This window comes from Motacilla alba, chromosome 10, assembly GCF_015832195.1.
Source record: "Motacilla alba alba isolate MOTALB_02 chromosome 10, Motacilla_alba_V1.0_pri, whole genome shotgun sequence".
NCBI lineage: Eukaryota > Metazoa > Chordata > Aves > Passeriformes > Motacillidae > Motacilla > Motacilla alba.
The window spans coordinates 5813091-5834905 of NC_052025.1; the positions used below are offsets into that span (position 1 = coordinate 5813091).

A 21815-nucleotide genomic window follows, 5' to 3' on the forward strand; every position below is an offset into this window, starting at 1 on the left:
TTCTAACACTGGCACAGGTGCAGCAGTAAAAATAAACACATCTGCAACCCTTTGAAAGAGTGGCCATTGTGGATGTTGATGGAGACCCCAACATTACACTATGAAACTCTATAGATGAAGTTAGATATACATTATTTATGAAGTCAAGTAGGGCTAATTTCCACATTTTATTGCACAGGAATAAAATATTCCTCAGAAAGAGAGCTACCAAACACTAGATTTGCTCGGAGAGCTCAGTGTGACATACTGGAAGGAGCAGTACGAAACTATAAGGAAAGAGTTTAAGACACAGTCAACCCAATGATCAAGGGCAAAAACTCACACTGAAGTAAATACAGAAAGGTCAGATATTGAAGGGCTATGACATCTTAATGCTGATTTAAAACTACAACATTATGTTCTTCACCTTTCTAGTTACAACATATAAACAAGATAAAATATTCTTAGAAATCAGCAAGGAGCATTAATGGCACAAAGCTCCAAAAGTCACCAAGAACTAACACAGGAACAAAAAGCAAAGCCCATGGATTTATTGTGACTTGGTGGTAGCAGAACTAATTTGGAGAAGTCAAAGCTTATATTCTATAGAAAGGACTCTGTGGAAGAAATGTTAATAGGACTTCCTATGTAAATGTTACCATGGTCCTCAACAAATTCTAGAAAACTAAACAATTTGGATGCAATGACTTAAAATTATATAACAACTCACTAAGTGAGATGTCATCTTGCACATGGACCCACACAAAGCTCCCCTTTTTACTCCATTTCTGGGAACTACTTTAAGTATAAATATGCAGAGCATATCACGAGTGATATGCATATCACCACACACATCTGCACAGAAAGCAAATATCAGCACCCTGCATGCCTTGCAAGGGAGAGCCCAGAAAAAGTGCCTTTCCACACTGAAAGAAAAAAAAAACAACAAACCAAAAACTTAAGCACTAACAGGTTATATTATCTTTCCACTATAAAGGAAGTTGTTTGTAGTTCTCTCAAGTATAATTTGACCTTTTAGACAATTATTAGTATTTTCACATTATTTGTGAACACTTTTTCTTTTATGTTTCTTAAATATAGATACAACCATACACCTGCCTTCAGAATGTCCCAAAGTAAATCATCATCTTAATTTTATGAATACCACCAAAAAAATCAAAGGGATTTACAGAAGCTGATATGTTCTCTGCCCTCCGTTCTTTTTCATCACTTTCAATTTTGCCTCTTAATTTTTCTCTTTTCTTCACGACTGGCCTCAAGTAATTTATTCTCTTTTGTTTTTACCATAAGCTTTAGGCTTCCTTTCATCTTCTTTCCCAAAGGCACTGATAAAACTGTATTACCTGAAAACCCAGAAACTTTAATCCTTGAGATAGCTGGCTCAAAGCACTTTCTTGCCCCTACTGTGTCTTTCACAATTTGTTCTTGAATTGATGGGAGGTAAAAAGGGGAAAAACAAATGCACCAACTTTAGCACTCACTGCAGTTTGCGATCTGCAACATAAGACATTAACAATTTAGATTTTCTGTTCATTTACAGCTTTCTACCAAAAAATGCAGTGAGAGCAGCTCTGAGGAGGAGGACTTTGGGGGTGTTGGTAGATGAGAAGCACAGCAGGACCTGACAATGAGTGTCTGCAGCCCAGAATGCCAACCCTGTCCTAGGCTGCATCCTGAGCAGCGTGGCCAGGAGGTTGAGGGAGGATCTCCCATTCCTGGAAGTGTTAAAGGCCTGGCTGGATGGATCTCTGAGCAATCTGGTCTAGTGGAACCTGTCCCTGCCCATGGCAGGGGGTGGAACAAGGTGACATCTCTCCCGACCCTACCCATTCTATGATTTCATGACTTCCACAAAATTTATATTAAATCCTGCTTTGCCAATACTTTTGATGGGGATTCTTTAAGTGACCCAAACCACCCACTCACTACTGCATACATACACACCAAGAGCACAGGAAAAAGGAGCAGCACCTATTACATTTTGAAGAAATATTTTCCACTACAAGCAGGACGACATTTCTACATGCAAAATAATTAAAGTCCTCCAAAAGAGATGTAAATATTGCATCACATAAAACCATATTTCTAAAAGCAACATTTAATTCCATTCCTCACACTCTTATTTTGGAGATATATATGAAACAGGATTGCTTCTTCATTGCTGGCATTTCAATCACTACTTCCCCTGGTGGTTTGCAGTAGTTTGATAGTCAAGACATGAACACAGACAGAACGTTACCCTCTGTGCTGATGAAGCATATTACTCAACTCTCCTGCGCAGGGTACTTGGAATAAAACCAGGCATTGCCAAGGCTGCCTTCCGTAAATCTGCCAGTCCTCTGCACCTGTAATACTGTGACTGCATGCATTTCCTGTTAATTCCTGCCCAGCAGCTCCTGAAAGGTCAGAAAATCTCCTTGAATGAGCTTTGGTTTACACTGAAATCATTTGCAGAAAGCAGTTTTTTTGAGACACTGTATTTTGATACGAGGTACAGGTTTCTTTCCAATCACATTAAACATGTATGGGTATATTCAATGAGATTTAAAATACATTCCTTTTAACACACACATTTCTTATCTGTGAAACAGCAAGAATAGCCAGAGGTAAACGTGCTTGTCTCTATAAACCACCATATAAGTAGATTAAAAACTTGCTCCAAGGTATTTTGCTCAGAGAACTTTGTCTTACATGAACTGCAGACAGTAACATCTATTGTTATTTGTGCTACAGAATTTATAGTTTCCCTGACAGAGGTGCAGAAGGTTAAACACCAGAAGCAAACCTGAAAATTAATCACCGCCAAGAGCTATGAAGCAGTGAGATCAGCAACTGTGCCAGGACTAAGTTAATGCAAGATTATCTGGGGTACAGCCAGAAGCTACCTGTTGCATCAGCCAGATGCTGAATGTTTATTATATATTATAGGTTTAAATAGATAAAAATAGATAAAACATATAATTTTTAAATGAGCCAATTTTAAAACCCGACTAAACAGAAATGGCACTCAAACCAACACTCTTGACTCATGGTTTGCAAGTGTACAAAAACCAGCAAAATCTATCTTCCCATTATTTGCTTCACAATACATTTCTTTTTCCTGATTTCTCAATGCTTGCCAAGAAGAGACAGGATGAAAAGTGTTGGCATTTCAGATCTGTTTAATTCAGTATTCCCTGTTTTTTACCTAAATTAAAAGAAAGCTTTGAACAAAAGTATTTTCTCTAAGTCTAAGGCAACGTTCCATATTAAATAGGCAGAAATATTCCCTGTAGTGTGGCACAGCATCAGGCTAAAGATTTTAATGTTTTTATGTTAGGAATCATAAATTATTTCCTGTTTTATTCTAAATTGTATCAGCCTGTTCAATTCCTGTCATTATTCAATTAAATTACATATTCTCCAGATTAAATTCCTTTTGACTCCAGTGAGGCTATTTAACTTTGTAAAGGATAGCTGAAATCTCAGTATAAATATTAAAATCCATGCAACTATTTCTAATTTCAAAGCTAAATAGTTCAGATGAAAACTTCTGAACTTGGTGTATGGGATTTTACTGACCCTCTTATGGCCCTATTAACTTGCTTTCATTCAGATAGATCTTAATTAATTAATTAATTAATTGTTGCTTGGTTGTATCTTCATTTCTATATTTTTATTAAAATATTCTGTGGAAAATTCCAACTTCAGATATGATTCTATTTAAGATGATAAACAATTCTACTAGTTTTGATTTACAAGAGAAAAGGATGCCTCCCTGTGACTGTATTTTGTTTACTGCCAGAGTAGCAGTCAGCTTTCAGTAAGAGTCAGCACGCTGTACCTTTGGAGAATGAAGTGAATTTTGGTAACAGCCCTGTGGGCAACAGAGAGGGGCACTGGGTGTTTGCAGCAGAGTTTGCATCACACAAAATAACACCTATTTAAAGACCAGAAGGAGTAGTTTGGTTTCCTCCTGTTTCACTGAGCAGCAAACAACAACATCATCAATAAAGTGAAGGGTTTGGTAGCTGCTGCCAAGGCTTTTCAAGAACCCTGGAATCCAAAATGCAACCCTGGCTCTGTGTACAGGAGCAGAGTGACAAACTCAAAGATGCATTTACATCAAAACAAATCCCCTAATATCTCATAATAAGAGATATTCAATACCTCCAAGATATTCCCTGTCAGTAGAAGCAATGGGCATACAGATAAGTTCCTCAAGTGGGATCAGACTGAAAGACTAAGACCAAGTGAGAGTAGGACTGTCACATTCCACACACAGCAATAGGTGTTTGTTATTTCTGTAATGCTCTGTTACAGCTCCAGCAATTACACTGTTCATCGTAGTATGTTTTAGGAAAGTGTACGAGGGGTTCTGATTTAGTAATAAATTATTTAGTAATAATTTAGTAATAAAGTAATACAGAAATAATTTAGTAATAAAGCACAATAAATTTTGTGCTTCCAGCTCAGAAACATTAACCAGAAATTTGTCAAAAGTAGATATTTCAGCATCTACTAATTTTCTGCTCTTTCTATTCCAATTAACTCTTTCAGCATCTACACCTTTCTGAATCACAGAATATTCTGAGTTGGAAGGGACCCAAAAGGACTATCAGGTGGCCTGCAGACTACTGCCATATAAAAGAGAAACAAGAGGAGTATACCCCTTTTTTTCTTCAGATAAAATTCAACTATGTCTTGAAGTATTCAAATAATGTGACACACTTCTAACAGTAATTGTAACAAAAATAGTTTGCAGGTAATTAGTTTCAGGGCAGAGAACAAGTATAGGTTTTCCTAGTAATTTATTAGAAGGACAATGGGGAGTTGCCAGCTAATATGCTAAAGAGGCTAATTTGAAGTTTGCTACATGAAATTAAGGAATCAAAGGAATCCTTCAATGATCTGCAGCTAATACTGCAACAATACAACTTTGTCATAATAATTTATTATTATAAATTCTATCAAATAATCATATGATTTTTTACAGCATGTGCAGTCAAAATAAGTTATTTGGTAATTTTGTTTTAATAGCAGTTGTATTGTCTAATTTTTATCACTGGCATTTACATTTATGCACCACTGCTCCCCTAAATAAAAAATCCATGGACACAAAATTTAACTTAAAGTGTTATTTTGAAGGAGAAAGAAATCAAACAGCACAACCTATTTTAATGCTACTCAAAATGTTGTCAATTTGAAATGCTTCAAAAACAACTGCTTCAGCTGTAGAGTCAGGTGGAAAAAGAGGAGTTGATAAACAGTGTGATAAGAACCTCAAATACAATGCTTTCTGAATAGAATTTTGACCACATAAGCCAGATCTAAAATTTGCAACTACCTCAGCCATATTCATTTAATTTTCCTTCCAACATACTCTCAAAGGAAGTAAAAACTAAAACTTTTAAAAAATAAACAAATAAGACACCGTGTCCAATAAATGTTCCATAACAACAGCAGAACAGGAAAAGAAAGCTGACGTTTAAGGTCTTTAGCCATTTAGGATGCTAGGAATTAATTAGCTAAATTAGCTTGTATGCAACAATCTATATTTAAACAAAACAGATAAATCAGTAAATGAAAATGAATACATTTTCTTCAACAATGTGAGTAGTCTAATAACTTTTAAGAAAGTCTACATAAGACTGAATTTATACTTCCACAGCAGCTGCCTAATGGGTTCATCCACCTAAACAATATATTACTTTTTGCAAGTGTCACATTGCAGGAAAGATTCACCTCCATGCACGTGTCACTGAAATGCTACTCCAAATAAATTAACCTTCCACAACATCTGTAGCAGGATTCCCTGGGGAAATAAAGGCTCGTGTTGTCCTGCTGACAAGGACAGGCATCAAAAGCTCTGCGAGCAGCCCTTCCTGGCAGAAGCGTAATGAGACAGAAGCAGGATGTAAAGGTCACACACACAGATATTTTGCATCTGTCTTTCCCAACATATTAATAGCAATTAACTACTCACTTGCAATTATTCTCATTAATTAACAACTGCGTGGTCTCTCTGAGCCCTCATGCACCAGAACTCTGACTTTCATCCCTGAGGAGGAAAATTCTGCCAGGTGAGCAAGGTCAGGAGCTACAAGTGCTGGTCTCCATCAAGAGCCCGTGAGCATTTTCAGTATCAGTTCTGAGGCAAGGCTTCAATGTGGACAGCAGCTCTTTCCAGTTCAACTGTAATGTAACCTCACTATAGTTTTGGCCATTTCAAGAAAAGTTGCACACACATCTCCAGAGAAGACTCACATGAATAATCTGATGGAGATCCATCAGTAAATGAACTTTAGGATTTGAAAGACCTTTCCTCATATATCGGAAGTAGAACTTAATCCATAACGCTGTTGCAGGTTTTATAGTATTTGCAGTAAGGAAACCCAAACACTCAATCACACACATGTCTAGCTCAGGATCTAAACTGTGATTTACCTGGCAAGCAAATCCCACTGAAATCAAAGTATTTTTCTTCAACAAGCACAGGATAATTAGATTCTCTTTGGGAAACAGAGTGTTACCTTCCATCTGTCACACAAATAAAACTAAAATCACATGAGTTTTGATTATGTGAGCACGAAGAGTGAGGTATCCATTCCCAACTCCATATACTTTATTCCCAACTCAAAATACTTTATATTAGATCATACAAATATTTATTCTACTTTTAGAAACATTTCAAATGCAGCTCAGCTTGTCTCAAATAAATTTCTGAAGCTAGTGTTTCCTCACCATTTGAAAACAAAATACTGAGTTTAACAAATAGCTCCCATGTTGCCCAACTAGCCAGCCCCAGTGATTCGTGACACGAGATTCATTTACCAAGGAGGAAGAAGAAATGCTGAAGCAAACCAGACTCTCACCAAGAAAGAGTTGAAGAAATTACACTGTGCAAAGGCTGCCAAGAACTCCAGGAGCAGATGGGATGCAGCCTGCATTTCTAAAAGAAGGAGCAGAAGAGATGAAAGAACCGCCAGCAGATATATTTAGAAAGCGTGTGAGAACAAGGGAATTACTGATGGGCTGAAGAGAGGCGAGTGTAGCACCCACAGCACACTCTTCATTGCAAGCAGCAGCGGCAGCAGATGGGGAGGAGCAGGGGCTGGTTTAGGGTAATTATGAAGTGCTTCTTTAGGAAGGGGCGTGTTCTGCCCCAGCAGGGTTTGCCTGCTCTTCAGGAAAAGCTGCTTGTGGTCGTTTTAAACTCTGCCACTGGGGATAACTAACTAGCACATGGATGCTTAGCAGAGGAGTCCAAATTCTCACATGAATGACAGCTGGTGGCAGCTGAGCCCAGGAAGAGGCAAAAAGGGTATCCAAGAGAAGCAGACAGAGACCTAGGAAGAGAAAGCTTTAAGAAGTGTTAAGATATAAAAGAGGATTCAGCATGCTCATTCTAAAGACATGCTTCACCCTGTGGCATCTTTTCTCCACCACTGCAAAGATTTCGCTGATTCACTTCCTCTGTTTCCATCTCAAGTGTTGTTTCTTTCTCACCCAGTTCACAACTTTACTCAGCCATTCTCCATTTTTCCCCTTTTCCTCTTCTGTCAGGTCTATTCTAATGAAAAAGCATTGGGGCTAGGTTTTTCTGGCAGTTGTTTCATGATATTAAAGACAGAAGGGAATCACCAGTCTAAGTTAAAAAAGAAAAATCAATAGGCAGTGCACATTTTAAAAGCTAAATGGATATACTGACCTGCCTGCAAAAAAAATTTGGAACATGAATGTAATCAGAGTTTACACAGATTCAAATTGCAAATTTTGAAGACCACACTTTTCAGACTCTCTACTCAATCCAACAAGAGACATTATTTCATGGCCTAAACCAACAGTCTGTACATTGGGAAAAGACCTCTCAAGGCACCAGTTTGAAACAAATATAAAAGAGAAGCAGCTTCAATGAAACATAAATATATTTTAAATCTACTTTCAAACTGATGTAACCTAGAATACAGTTATCACCACATACACTAACCTCATTTCTAGATCCTATCTCAGATTTTAACCCCAGCCATGCTGTAGCAGTGTGCAGAAACAGATGATGCAGTTTGGTGACCAAAGTAGTACAGCCATCTTAGTGCTTTGTACAACCAACCCTCAGGGAAGGGAGAATAGGAAGGCAAGAGGCAAAGAAAACTTAATTTTGTCCTAAGTATAGGAAAATACTGTTTACAGCCTACACTTTCTTCACTGAAATCATTCAGAACTAAGATACAAATCTATTGCAACTCAGTTATTTATGGTGCTTGTGGTACTGAATCTCTGAAACATCAGAGATCCTATTCTTCTTAAATCTTTTGATGTCTATCTTCCTCATGTTGCCAGACTCACATTTCAATTTCTCCTTCCTGTCCCAGTCCTCCACAATTCTCTTCCCCTGATTTAGTATTCAGCTCCTCTGAATTTGGGTTGGTTTCCTTCCATGCACCCAGAAAAGAGGTCAAAGAAAAACACCCTGCTCTCAATTCCAAAGCCTGGGTTCACATCAGCTCTGATCAAAATTTACAGCTTTACATCCGAAGAGCTACTTTTTGAACCAGCACCGGCTTTGCTTTCCAAACAGAAGTTATTGCAGCCTCCCAAGTTTCTTTTTGAAAGCAGCAATACCCAGCATTCAACCCCTGCCCAGCTAATCAGAAACTGAAAAACACGAGTATGTAAGACGCACTTGTTTTCACCCAGTGTTTTGTTCACCTTTAAACTAATGCTTCAGCCTCAAAGACAAGTGTTTGTCTAATAGCAGGGTTCCTAATGAACATTTTGATCACGGAATTCAAAGAACACTCATGCTGAAATGATACTGCAGAGTGATCAAGGGATCTGTTAAGGCAGAGGGATGTTCTGCAGCTCCTCTCAACATCACACAGGTGTCAAAGTCGGCAGTGACACGGGAGGGGATGGCTGCCGCAGACTCTGCTCCTCTCCCACGCTGTGCATTCCTTCACCTGCTCTTCTCCTGCAGTCCTGACCTGTTTATGCTGACATTGCCTCTCCAATACATACATCATCTTTTTATTGCAGGAACCAACACCAAATCTCTGCTTGAGGGTGGCTACTGAGGGAGGACAACCATTTTTTTCTTTTTTGAAATTCAAAGAGTTCTCTCAGATTTCATCTGAAAGGAAGCTGTAAATTCCCTTACAAGAGTTTAAAAAGACTTGTCTCACCCCTTAAGCTACTCTAGGAGCTCAGGTCAAGCAGCATGGTCAGGAACATGCCAACACTCCAACTCGCCGAGCAGAATATAGGAAACTTACAGCTAGATAATACACTATATATGTAATACTAATACACTATTTCTATACATTTTAGATTTCATCTGTTTCCTGAAGTTTGGTTATTCCTGCTGTAGTCTGCAATGATATTTAGTGAGAGGAGATAAACAGTGAGGAAAAACATTTGGACCAGTTTTACATATTCATGCATCTTATGGGGCAAGAGTATATGTGAATGTATTGATTTAAAATTATTAGTAATTTCCCTTTTCAATGCAGATATTTTTCTAATTATTTTTACAGAAAAAATGAAAAATACTCAAGTCTGAATTTCAACTAATTCAAGTTTTTTCACTGGAATTCTAGAAAGGATAATCTTTCATTTTGCAACAACTACCAAGCTGACCCAAGATGAATATTTTCTTAAAAAGTCAGTTTTTGTATTTAACTGAGTCTTACCACGGGTGCAGCCTGAGACTTTGCACAGCAGTTCATCCTTTGGCCTGATATGCAGGTTGAACTGTAGCTATTTAGGACAGCTTATCTTATTTTTCTAAAATGAAGAAAATTCTATGTGCTTATCAAACACAACAAAGGCTTGAAATAATGGTTCATTTGAAGGGAGAACACAGTGAGTTATACACACACTGATTTGCATGTTCACTGGTGCACAGAACCGGATCTGGAATGCACCTTTCATAGTAAATGCTTTTAAATAGCTATTCTGAGTAATCAAGATCATTTATTAATAAGTAGTATTATCTTGTGCTCACTGACATTCACAGACATTAAGAAACCCCACATTTCAATTCACTGAAAAAAAAAAAATCTATCAGTTTATTGTAAAAACTTTCAGTTAGAAATGTAAAAATATTTTTCTGGGGTCACCCAAATGCCAGATGGCAACAGAGAAGCTTTCAACTCAATTCAGAGGCTGAATTAATCTCCTTAGCGCAAATAGATTTGCAATTACCATAGATTAGATTGTGACAGAAAAATAACCTGACTGCACAATTTAAAGTTTTTTACAAGGTAATTCTGCCTCAGGTGCTCCACAAGCTCTCTCCCAATTTTCAGACTCTTCCATAAACCACAAGGAAACAAATTCCTACTTTAACACTGCATTTTAACACTAAGCAGTGGTAGTGACACAGCCAACACTCGTCACTTGGCTTCCAAAAAAGGGACCCTTGAGAGATTTTCTGAAAGCACTACCAATACCCTGAGATTTCAAAATTAAAACAGAGAAAACTTAATGAGGAAACATCTGAAATATATGGAAAATACTGTTCAAAATCAATGTGTGAGCAATTTAAATATCTCCTTTGCCTGAGTGTTTCCCCTGGTAGATGTAAATATGGGTTTGATAACAGACACTGATCCCTTGCATGTATAAAGTATTTTGGCAACATAAGCAACTGATGGCTAGGAGGTGACCAAGAAAATTCAGATAAACTAACAAAAAATCTGGTGAATTTTCCAGATGATTAAGATTTGCAAAGACACTTTAGCAGGAGAACTTCTAAATTTCTGCACATTAATATTGCAGTAAAATGCCCTTTGTACATACACATTTGTAAATCTTTGACTGAATGCAGAGTACAAAACAGCATTCATACTAAGAGCTTATAAATACACAACTACTCTCAGTTTTACTTTGGTTCCAAAGTGTTAAACTATGCAACAACACGCTCATTTCTACACCAATACTACATAACACGCTTCTAGTATGATACAGCCAGAAATTAATGGTTGATGAACAAACTCTGTTTAATGCTTCTTCAACTTCCTCTTTTTGCCTGCAGAAAATAATATATTTGCAAAGAAAAGAACCTGCATCTGTGGGAAAACCCTGTATGATTACAGTGCTGAGCAAGGCACATCCAGCAGTGTGGGGGGCTGACCCTGGCCAGCGGGAAAGCACCACACAGCCACCCACTCACTGCCCCCTGCAGCAAGACTGGAAGGGAATGAGAAAAGCCCAAGCGAAAAAAAAGGATGTGGATAGAGATAAAGATAGTTTAATAAGCAAAGGAAATAGTAAGGAAAAAGCCAAAGCAAGTGATGCTGTGTGGGAAAACCAGAAAGCTTTGATACTGCACAAGTGTTGCTCAGCAATAGTCAAAACACTGGTTATTATAAACCAGCTTTAGTCAAAACACTGGTTATTATAAACCAGCTTTAGTCACAAATCCAAGATATGCAGAAAACTGGCACCTTAAAATATTATCACAGTTTCACCAGTTTTCAGGACGTCACAGATGTTGCATGGTTTAATTTTATATAACTTTATTCATAGCTTCAAAATATAAAGCTCTTTATGCATCTTCCTGCCATCACCCTCGGCAATGCCAGGTTTTGTAACACACTGCAACAAAAGAGACACGTATTGCAATTGACTGTTTAGCTGTTTATAGTACTATAAAATAGGTTAAAAGGTGATTATTGACCATATGTATTTGGCATATGTGTTGTATAAACAGATCAGGAGAAACATGGCTCATTAGCATGTTGGTGGTACTTTGTGCTGTGAGGTTGTAAAGTTACACATTATTGACTGCTAATCAGAAGAGTCACCCTGCACATGTGGGGGCTCCAACTGCTCAAAGGTATTTACAGCTCAGCAAGGAAAACAGGACAGTATGTAGTCACTGTAAAACCACTACACAGCTTAATCACACACAGAAGTGAAAAACATCATCCCTGTCCCCATTCTTCAGCTGATTATTGTGTCACCACCAAGGGCCAATGCAGAAGATCAGGATCTAACTCGAGAGCATTAAGCTTACTCTTAAAAATAAATAATTTCCTAGAGCAGATTTCAGGAAGATGGGCTGTTCTGCAAACATGAATGATACCATTACTGTTTCCTCCCTTTTATCTGTATTTCCTTGAATTACACTGACCATGACTGCCTACGTACATTTCACTGAACGAGTCAATATTAGAAAGCCCAGCTGAATTTATAACATGCGAGTGAGTGTTCAGGAATCAGAGAAAACAAGTCTCAACAGGCCTGGATAACATTTCTGATGTGTGAATATTATTTATTCCAATAATAATATTGATGAATAATATAGATGTGAATAATAGTGTGAGTAATATAGATGTGAGCTCTGCCTACTGTCCGAGTCCGTAACACTAGAAGATACACCTGCAGTTCTAATCAAGCTTATTCTTATTAGTACAAGACTCTGCATTTCATACTGTCCATTATGTTTTTTATTCCAGGGACTATCTTTAGTAGCATGTTACAAATGTTTGTGTTACTCTGTTACACATGCACACTGCTTCAAAGGCAATGTTTACCTGCTAACACATCCTTATTGACACAGTCACCACGTGTTTTTAATAAGCTTGATTTCCATCTAATACTGCTTTACATTAACAGGCTAACTGAAACTCTATTAGCATGCACACACAAAGAATGGATTACTGTTCATTATTAAGTAACTACATGAATCCCACAACAGAAATAATAACGTAGCTGAAAATCTTTCTGCAGATGAAGGCAAACAACTACTAACTTGGAATGGGCTTTTTTTCCATCCAGATACCTGCTAAAAAGATTGCTCTGCAGTGCCTTGTTAGGCAAATGAAGTTAAATGCAAAGGTACAAGCAGACCAGTAATCTGTTTGGGAGACAGTAGAGAATTACTATTTTGACCCAGGCTGTTTATACATTACAACTTCAAAGGCTTCAAACTTTTTGTACTAAGTGTTTATAAATATCAGGATACACAACAGCACTGCAAATCATCCCCACAGACCAAGAGGCTTCTCTATAAAGACAAAGGCACTGGGAGTTGCTCACCACAAGGGACAGGGGCCTCTTCCATGAAACAACACCAATCAGTCCTGACAACAGCACCTGGAACAGAGAGCAGAGTTACTAAAGAGGCATGAGGGTTATACCAGGGACAATAAAACCCAGTAGGTAGTGAGATCAAGTGAATACACAGTCATGACATGTATTTCCAGAATGCTGGAAACAAAGTACTATAAATAAAATGCTTTCCTTTTATTCTCAATAAACAGAACTAGTACTAAGCTGTTTTTAAACAAATTTCAATCCAGCTGCCAGATTCACTCAGTTATGACCAGATCACAAGACATCATTAAAACATTTTTTCTCTCCCAGTCCCAAATGCTATCAATACTAAAGGAGAATAAATATTTCGGCCAATTTTCTAGTGATCTCTTACCACAGTTGAAAATTAGCTAAAAACAGGGGAGTAATGACAGAACAGTCACAAAATCATCCAGGTATCCAGACAAACTAGCAAAATGGTTTTTTGCTCTGTTTCACCCACCCAAACAACCTCCCCACTTGATCTTATGTTTGAGAGAGGACCCATACATTCATTAAAACTTGGATTTGGCATACAGATACACTACTCCCTATACTATAAACCAAAAGCAAGCAGGATTCAGACCTTTATGCATCTAAGCTAATCTTAGGTATTTTAAAATAACATGCAAATTACAGTTGAGGCGCCATAAGCTTTACATGTAGTTAAAAATGGAGAAAGAAACAAGAAATGGGGTGAGGGATATTGACCCTGGTGCCGGAGAAAAAAAGCGGAGAGGAGCCTTTTCATTAGAACACTGAATTACAAAAATAGTAAAGTAGAACCAAATAAAAGAATGAGAGAAAAGAATGCACAATACATTTATTTCAGGAGTCCACAGTGTCATTTTTTTCACCTCAGCTTGTGCAAAGAATCTGTGTAACAATAACCTCTATACTTAGCTAGTCACCTTTCCCACTCCCTCCTGCTTTTGGGTGTAAAGATAGCAGAGCATAATAAACAAAAATGCATCTCTATCTAGCCACTGCAGAAGTGATGCATACTGTACTGGAACCAGGCTGGAAACAATCCAGTCTAGTGATGCTTGGTGGGAATGTGGAGAAGGAGCTGTTGGTTATCTGGAGTAGCTGCACTGTGGAGTGCTCAGTTGAAGCTTTCACAAAGTCTAGTCTGTGGACACTCTTACTGTGAGCATGTTTCAAGCATATTTCACAATCTGACAATATCCACAGCTGCAGCTGCTGTTGAAAACATTATTCAGAAAGACAACATGTGGAAAATGTGCCTTTTGGTATTTTCTTTAGTAGCTATGCCATTAAAAAAAGACCCCTCGAATTGGGGTTTTTTTGAAACCTCAGTGTTAGTTTCTAAATGAAGTACCAATGCAACAGCTGGGAGATAAATGCACAGTAAAAATGAACCAAGACCAGCATATGGATATCAAAGACTGTCCAGATAATGCCTACATGCAAATGTGCATAGTTTGTATTCTGCAGCATTTCTTACAGCAGAGAAGTTACACACTTCTGGATGTTGGCCAAGTGAAGGAAAAGTCGAGAATTCCATCTTTGCCGTTAATTAAATGTGCTCACACAGCTATGTTAGCTTATTATTACTGTATGATAACTTGGCTCTGGGCTGATAATCCTGTAATGTGGAACTGCACTCAGAAGGTAAAATGACAAGGTTAGCTAGTTTATCTGCTGGCTAGACAGCAACATGCTCTCAATTAAATAAATGGGCTGGCTGAAATTGTAAGGTTATTAAAGAAAACCCTTTAGGAAAAGAAAGAAATTGCATTCCAAACCAGAACATTTATCGATACATAAAATATTTGTAGGCAAATCAGTGTTCACCAAGTCACATGGTCAGAGCCAAGATACTGTAGTGCACTACTTATGAGTGGCAAATCTTTACTGTGTCATTTACTGAGTGACCTCCCTTCCATGAATTAAACCTCTACCCCCTCTTGTCTTATTTGTGGCATTGCACAGGGTGCAAGAAGGGAGCTGATCCCTTTTATTCAGCTGAACTACAACTGTGTTTGACCTTTAGAGAGGCATTGTAAGATGAAAGAGGTACATGTGTTTTGGTTTGGAAAAGGAGAGCTTCGTGGCACTCACTGTACTGGCTCTCCATGCAAAAGGTCAAGCACAGCCAGGCTACTCGATAAATTTGCACTAATTATAGACACAAGAACTCGGTGTCCCACCTGTTTCATACTGGCATTATAAGAGGTCACCTCAACAATGCTGTCATGTAATTTTCCAACCCCCATTAGACCCCTGTGTCAGTCACTGGTAACCCAAAAATCTTATTTTGTTTTGAGATGCAGCTACTTCCAGGGCCAAGCACCTCACATTAACCCACAAGGGGCACAGCTACGTAACTAGGAAAAAAGCACACAGAGCACATCACACCATGACATTTAGTTAGAATACACCAAATTACTATCAAAATAGAAATCTACAGATTTCTTTTGATATTGAAGATGACCAGGAATTTAACAACAAAACCAAACCAACAAACTGAAACAAACAAACAAGTAAAAAACCCCAACCCCCAACCAATCTTAAGGTTTTGTTTTCTCTTCAGCTTATGCTTCTTATAAATACAACACTAACATTAAATACAGTAAGTAGAAACCCCACTTTATTTCTATAGAAAAGTAGCAATTATTTGAAAAGTAGTATGTAATTTACAGGCCCAAAATATCTCACAATAATCACTCAGAATATTCAATAGCTCAGCACTGCAATCCATACGGCTTCTTGTGCTTTTCAAAAATCACTATGTCACATGTATTCTGTGCACAGGTTTTTTCTTTCTTAAATAAAAAGTAAATTGGAGTTTGAGGATTTTAAGAGTCCCTCACCATTGGCAATGTGTTTGGATTTCAGAACCTGCAGAGTACGTTTATCTACTACCTTGGACCTAACTTTCATCTGCTGAATTGTAGTGAACCTCCTCATCAATCATATAATTGAAATAAATGACAGCTACTAAAATCATTCAAAATGTAGCTTTGCCAGATTCCTTAAGGAGAATTCCCACAGATATATGTAGATATATGTATCTGCTGATTACCACAATGCTGATGCACAGAGAAAAAAGAGAGTACATCAGTGCCGACTTCTGCAGCATTAGAAATGCAGTAACTCCACATGCATATGAAAACTCCATTATCATCAATGCAAGTGGAGCTCACGCATGACAAAGATGCATTTACTTTAACAGGCACATAGTGAGGCAGGACAAAACCAGAAGGTAAAACTACTTTCCAGTACAGGGACTGCAAACAAAGGTTTAGCCCTTGATGGTGTCTTTTCCAGCATTTTGCCTCCACAGTCTGGTGAATCCCTAGAAATTTAGAAGGCTCTGACTTTGGATGTAGGACAGATCAGATGATGCAGTGTCTCAATGTATCTTAAATCATCTGCTTTCCAAGTCTCCAACTCCATGGCTCTTGTATGTAATACATTCTCTAGTGTGGTTCCTTTTAACTTCTTTTCTGAACTATATAAGCCCTATATTTATATAAATATTAATTAAAGCTACACTAAGTACAGTGAAACACTACCAAGGTACAAAAAAAAACTATAGAAACTTAAAATTACTGACATCTATGTATTAATTTGCTTAATAAAATGAATTTTTTTCTTAGTTAACTAGGGATCTAAAAATGGTTTTCTAGTCTAATATAGAGCACAAGTTAGAGAAAACTCCAAGGTTTATTCTCTATTCTTATTCATGCTCCCTTGCTTAGCCTGGTACAACACATATCAAGTAATTTGGTTATTTTCCACCAGTTTAAGGGCTTAGTCATGTTTTCAGCTTGTAAATACAAGACCAATTCTCTAAGCAATGGATTCAGTCACATGAAAATAAGCATACAAGTTCTTCACAGTAATTGCAGAAATTCCTTCTCAGGCCTCTTCTAACTAAATTTATGTGTTTACAGAAACCTGTGTATGTGTTTCCAAAAACGTGTGTTGTGAAGGCAGGTAGATAACCCAGAAACCAGAGAGTTTGTAACAACACATCACACAAACACCATCAGGGGGGCCAGGCAAAACAGGCAGAGCACAAACAGGCAGACGAGGTACCAGGCAGCTGAGTGGAGAGGGCAGGGCAGGAACTGGGCTGCCAAAGGGCAATCCCAGCACCCACAGCACCACCAGTGCTTTCTGCCAGCAAAACACAACAGCTGGGCTCCTGCACAAGGGCCTGAAGCCACTGACACTTCCCAAGGCTCCCCGCTCCGGGCTCCAGGAGCACACACTACTGCAAAGATTAATTGTGTCAACTCAAATGTGCCTGGAAGGGTGAAGTTCAATTGTACCTCAACAAGTAATATCCCCGACTGCCTTTAGATCTAGGTGTACCTCAGAGAGTCTAAAACAATGGCTGAAATATCTTCCAGGATGATGTTTCTGTGAAATTTACCACAGCCCTTGTAAAAAGTAGACAATTATTAAAGAAAATGCAAGCATTAAATACTGTGTGAGCAATGTCACAACTATCGTATACTCAGAGACTATAAAAGCATGACACATTACTACCAGAGCACGAAATCTTCTTATAATAACACTCTCTGCAGCATGTGCAATCCATTAGTGCAAAATGCTGGTAAAGTTAAATACACACTACAGGAAAAAGAACTGCATGGGAATTAGCTGAAAAGTGATTGAATAGTCCACCAGTAATATTACTCTCTATTCCAATTCCTGGAAAAACAGGAAGGATGAAAATCTCTTGGGGTGAGGTTGGTATGAATGCATTAACAAGTACCAGAAGAAGAAAAAGGTTTATCTATTTCTACATGCATAAACACATGAAAACTGTATGGACAAACACAGAACAGTGGCTTGGTTTTGGAATGGTCTTCCAGGAAAGTCATCCTTAAGAGTGGGCGCTAATAAAAATCATACCATTGTACCATATTCAAAACACTGCAAAAATCAGTCACGTGCTAAAGAGTTTTTAAAATAGTTAACATAAATATTTATTAGCAAATATGCAAACTGACTGTTCATGCAGCTATCACTAGAATCCAGGCACTGCTCTCTCATTTAAAGGCTACATCCCTATAAACACAAAAAGCCACCAGACTGCAGCCACCAGCAAAAGATCCGGACGCTGAAAGATAAATACAAGCAAGTCAGCAGCAACCAGAAAACCACAATGATTTAAGCACAGTTTTGGGCTACTTTATAAAAAGTCTCTGTGTGTTCCTGACTCACAAACACTACATCACAGCTTAGTCGCTCTCATTTATCCACTGTAATCCTAAAACTAATCTAATTCTAATTGCCATGGAAACAGGAGCAGAGAAACAAAATCCCTTGGTGCCCCACAAGAACAGGACAGTAAAATTACCTATACATTGACACAGCTACCAGACTGTATTAAGAGCACACAGTTCTGATCTCATTTTAACCTCTAAGGTGAGGGTTTTTTGGCCTTATCTTTGTATTCCTATTACATATTCTCCATACCCACCAGGAATCTGCTTGTTACACATCTGTAATTTGTTTCTATACTGAAACAATTAACCATACAGAGAAAAACAAGCACTGATGGAGCACATATCCATCAGAATAATACATTTTTCAATTATAAAAAACTTCATATGTTCTGTATTTGTTACCCTTCTGAGTGGTTCAGAACTGTTATGCTCAACTTCACTAAAATATGCAAACTGTATTAAAAGCTATGGACAGGGATTTAGATAAGATATTAAGCACAGAGCTGATATGTCAGTGACTCACAATACAGTCTTAATTCTAATCTGGTTTTTATTAAACATACTCACAGAACACACTATTATCTTCTACGCCCCATAATGTAATCCATGAGCATTAATAAGACACTCAGCCATTAGCATAAGAGTATTTAAACAGAAAGGTAACTAAGCAGTGTGGAACCAATCCTCCAAGCTTTCAAATGTATTAGATTATTTACGAACAAACCTGAAATAAACAGACGACTGAAGAGCAAGCTCAATACGTGCTGTTTCATAGCGGACGAGTTTGACCTCAGAATAAATTCTATCAAGATACTGTAAGGGATAACATAAGATTCTGTGGCTCTTGGACAATTCTCTAAATTTAAAATAAAGTTCCCTCACAACCCAAGTAACTTCCCTTCTCCAGAACGACCCATGGATGAAACAAAAGAACACAAGTGCTTTGAGTAGCACCAGGGGCAACAGTGCTGCAGAACCAGCTGCTGTGTTCCACAACATTCAAAATGAATGCCAGACCAAGCAATTCTTTCACAAATAATTGACTGAAGAAATGTGCTACCCATACATGAGATTCAGCATCTCTACAGTAGCTCAGATCAAGTGTGGATAGCTTATCGATTCTTTGAAGCAGGAAGGGTTTACTGAGGCAGCAGTCAAAAGCTTAATTAAAATGCACTGAACCAAAGAAATCAGTGAAATTAGAAGCAGTTTGTCCAATATGAAAGATCTGTATGCAGGTGTTGTAAACTCAAGGGTCATTTCTTTCCTCATCTGAATATTTATTTTCTTGGTCCTTATGTGCATTCCATTCAATAGATTTATAAAGATGATTCCTAACAGGGATGAAACCTCCACACCTATACCTACAAGTATATTGAATTTCCTTTCCAAAACTACTGATACATTTTTAATTGTTTGTAATGAAAGAAATAATGCACTTGAAATCATTGCAAAGCTATTATGAGTCAATAAAATGAATCATGCTTTATTTCCTCAATAATAGTTACATTCCTTCAAGGGCTGAAAATGTGAAAACTTTATCTTAATTCCAGTTACGAAGGATTCTATATTTTTCCATTATTAAGGCAAAGGTATCACCCAGCTATCAGAACTCCAGAATTTTCATTTTATGTTTCACTGTATTTAAAAAAAAATCCATAATGTTATTGTGACCAAAAAAAAAGTGATAAATTTCTTTAGACATTTCCTAATCTGTTTTCACACCAATCTTGACTTGTATCATTGACTCAGTACAGAAAATTATTCTAGGAATATTGTTTCCCAGTAGCATTAGGCAATTACTAATAAGATTTTGGCTGCTGGGCTCTTCCAATAATTATAAGAATGAAGACTCAGATTGTTTAGATAACTGGAATGAGACAATGGCTCTTTCAATTACTGACACAATTTCTCAGGGGATGAAAGCTGAGGTGTATTATAAAGCAATTCACGTATCAATAACAAGAGCATTTTCTTTGCCTCAAACTCAGAAGGGCTTCCAAATGTGCACAAAATGCAATGCCTCTGCACACCTCTAGTACAGAGAAAGGTCCACTCCTCCAAATCCACAGATCTTTTGGAGCTACATTTCAAACTGCAGTGCCACAGGGCACGTGGAGATTAATCAAAAAGTAACTCTAATGAGCATGATCAGTGCTTTGCCTCCAGGCCATGCCACCAGACAAAGGAAAAGGTTCAAGATGCACAGGTAGCAATGAGAGAGATAAAGGAACAGAGTAAATATTAAATGGTCAGACCAGATAAACACTGTCCTCAGCCTACTGACTTCTGTCACCATGCTCTTGGTGAAAGCCACCTACACTACCTACTTTCACCATCTTTCCTGAGACAACCCTTCCCAGGCAGCTACAACCACTCCAGACTGCTGGTCACCACATCCAAAACAGGACTTCAGAGGGAAAGGACAAATGGATTTGGATAAACACAGATTTCATTACGGATTAATAGATGCCTTCCAAACTTGCCAACAAACCAGGGGTTCTGAAGATGAATTTCATGGCAAGCTGAACATGAATCAGCAGTGCCCTGGCAGCCACGAGGGCCAAGTGTGTCCTGGGGGGCATCAGGCACAGCATGGCCAGCCAGGCAAGGGAGGGGATTGTCCCGCTCTGCTCTGGGCTGGGGCAGCCTCACCTCGAGTGCTAGGGGCTCTTCTGGGCACCACAATATAAAAAACATTCAGCTGTTAGAGAGTGTCCAAAAGAGGGCAGCAAAGATGGAAAAGGGTCTGGAGGGGAAGCCACACCAGGGAAATCACTTGGTCTGCTCAGCTGGGAGAAAAGGAGACCAAGGGGAGACCTCGTTGCAGTCTACAACATCCTCAAGAGAGGAAGAGGAGAGGCAGGCACTGATCTCTTCACCATGGATGGGACTTGATGAAGCAGCATGAGGCTGAGTCAGGGGAGGTTTAGCTTAGAGATTAGCAAAGCTTTTCCCCCAGAGGGTGGCTGGGCACTGGAACAGGCTCCCCAGGGCCATGGTCACAGCACCAGCTTGACAGAGTTCCAGAAGCATTTGGACAATGCTCTCAGGTACATGGTGTGACCTTAGTGGTGTCCTGCAAAGGGCCAGGAGTTGGACTTGATGATCCTGATGATCCCTTCTCAACACCTGTCCCCCAGTTCCAAATCTATCTGAACCAGTTTTCCACTGAGACAAGATCAGGGAAAATACCTGCACCTGGTCCCCTCCAGGCTCAACGGCACAGAATGGAACAGCAGGTGCCATCGGCAGCCTGGAGCCACCGTAGCACGTTTCTGCCTTGTCCCTGCCCAGGGTGCTCACAGGCCTCAACTCCAGCCACTTAAAGCCTGTCAGCAGCAAAATGAAAAAATGAAGTCATGCTGACAGAGAGTCAAAATGGACTGAACAAAGAATGTAATGTGTTTAGAATAATTTACAACATTGCCTCTATTCTTAATTATAATAATCTCATTAGTTACTATTAAAGACTTAAAATACATTCTTTTTAGACACGCTGCATCCAAGTTGTAAGATACCTGTTTGTGCCAATCCTTGAGAATA

General features: G+C 38.5%; 1 protein-coding gene across 8 annotated transcripts in view; it reads right to left on the minus strand.

Annotated features, from left to right (window-relative positions):
- Positions 1 to 21815, minus strand: part of FAM189A1 (family with sequence similarity 189 member A1) — a 126065-nt gene that overhangs the window by 54126 nt on the left and 50124 nt on the right. For 7 of the 8 annotated variants that reach the window (XM_038146684.1, XM_038146678.1, XM_038146682.1 and 4 more), the window contains exon 2: positions 13024 to 13080. In XM_038146684.1, the coding sequence (XP_038002612.1) occupies positions 13024 to 13080 (57 nt within the window). Of the gene's footprint in view, positions 1 to 13023; positions 13180 to 21815 lie in introns of those variants that run through there. The other variant, XM_038146685.1, reaches the window with a different exon arrangement.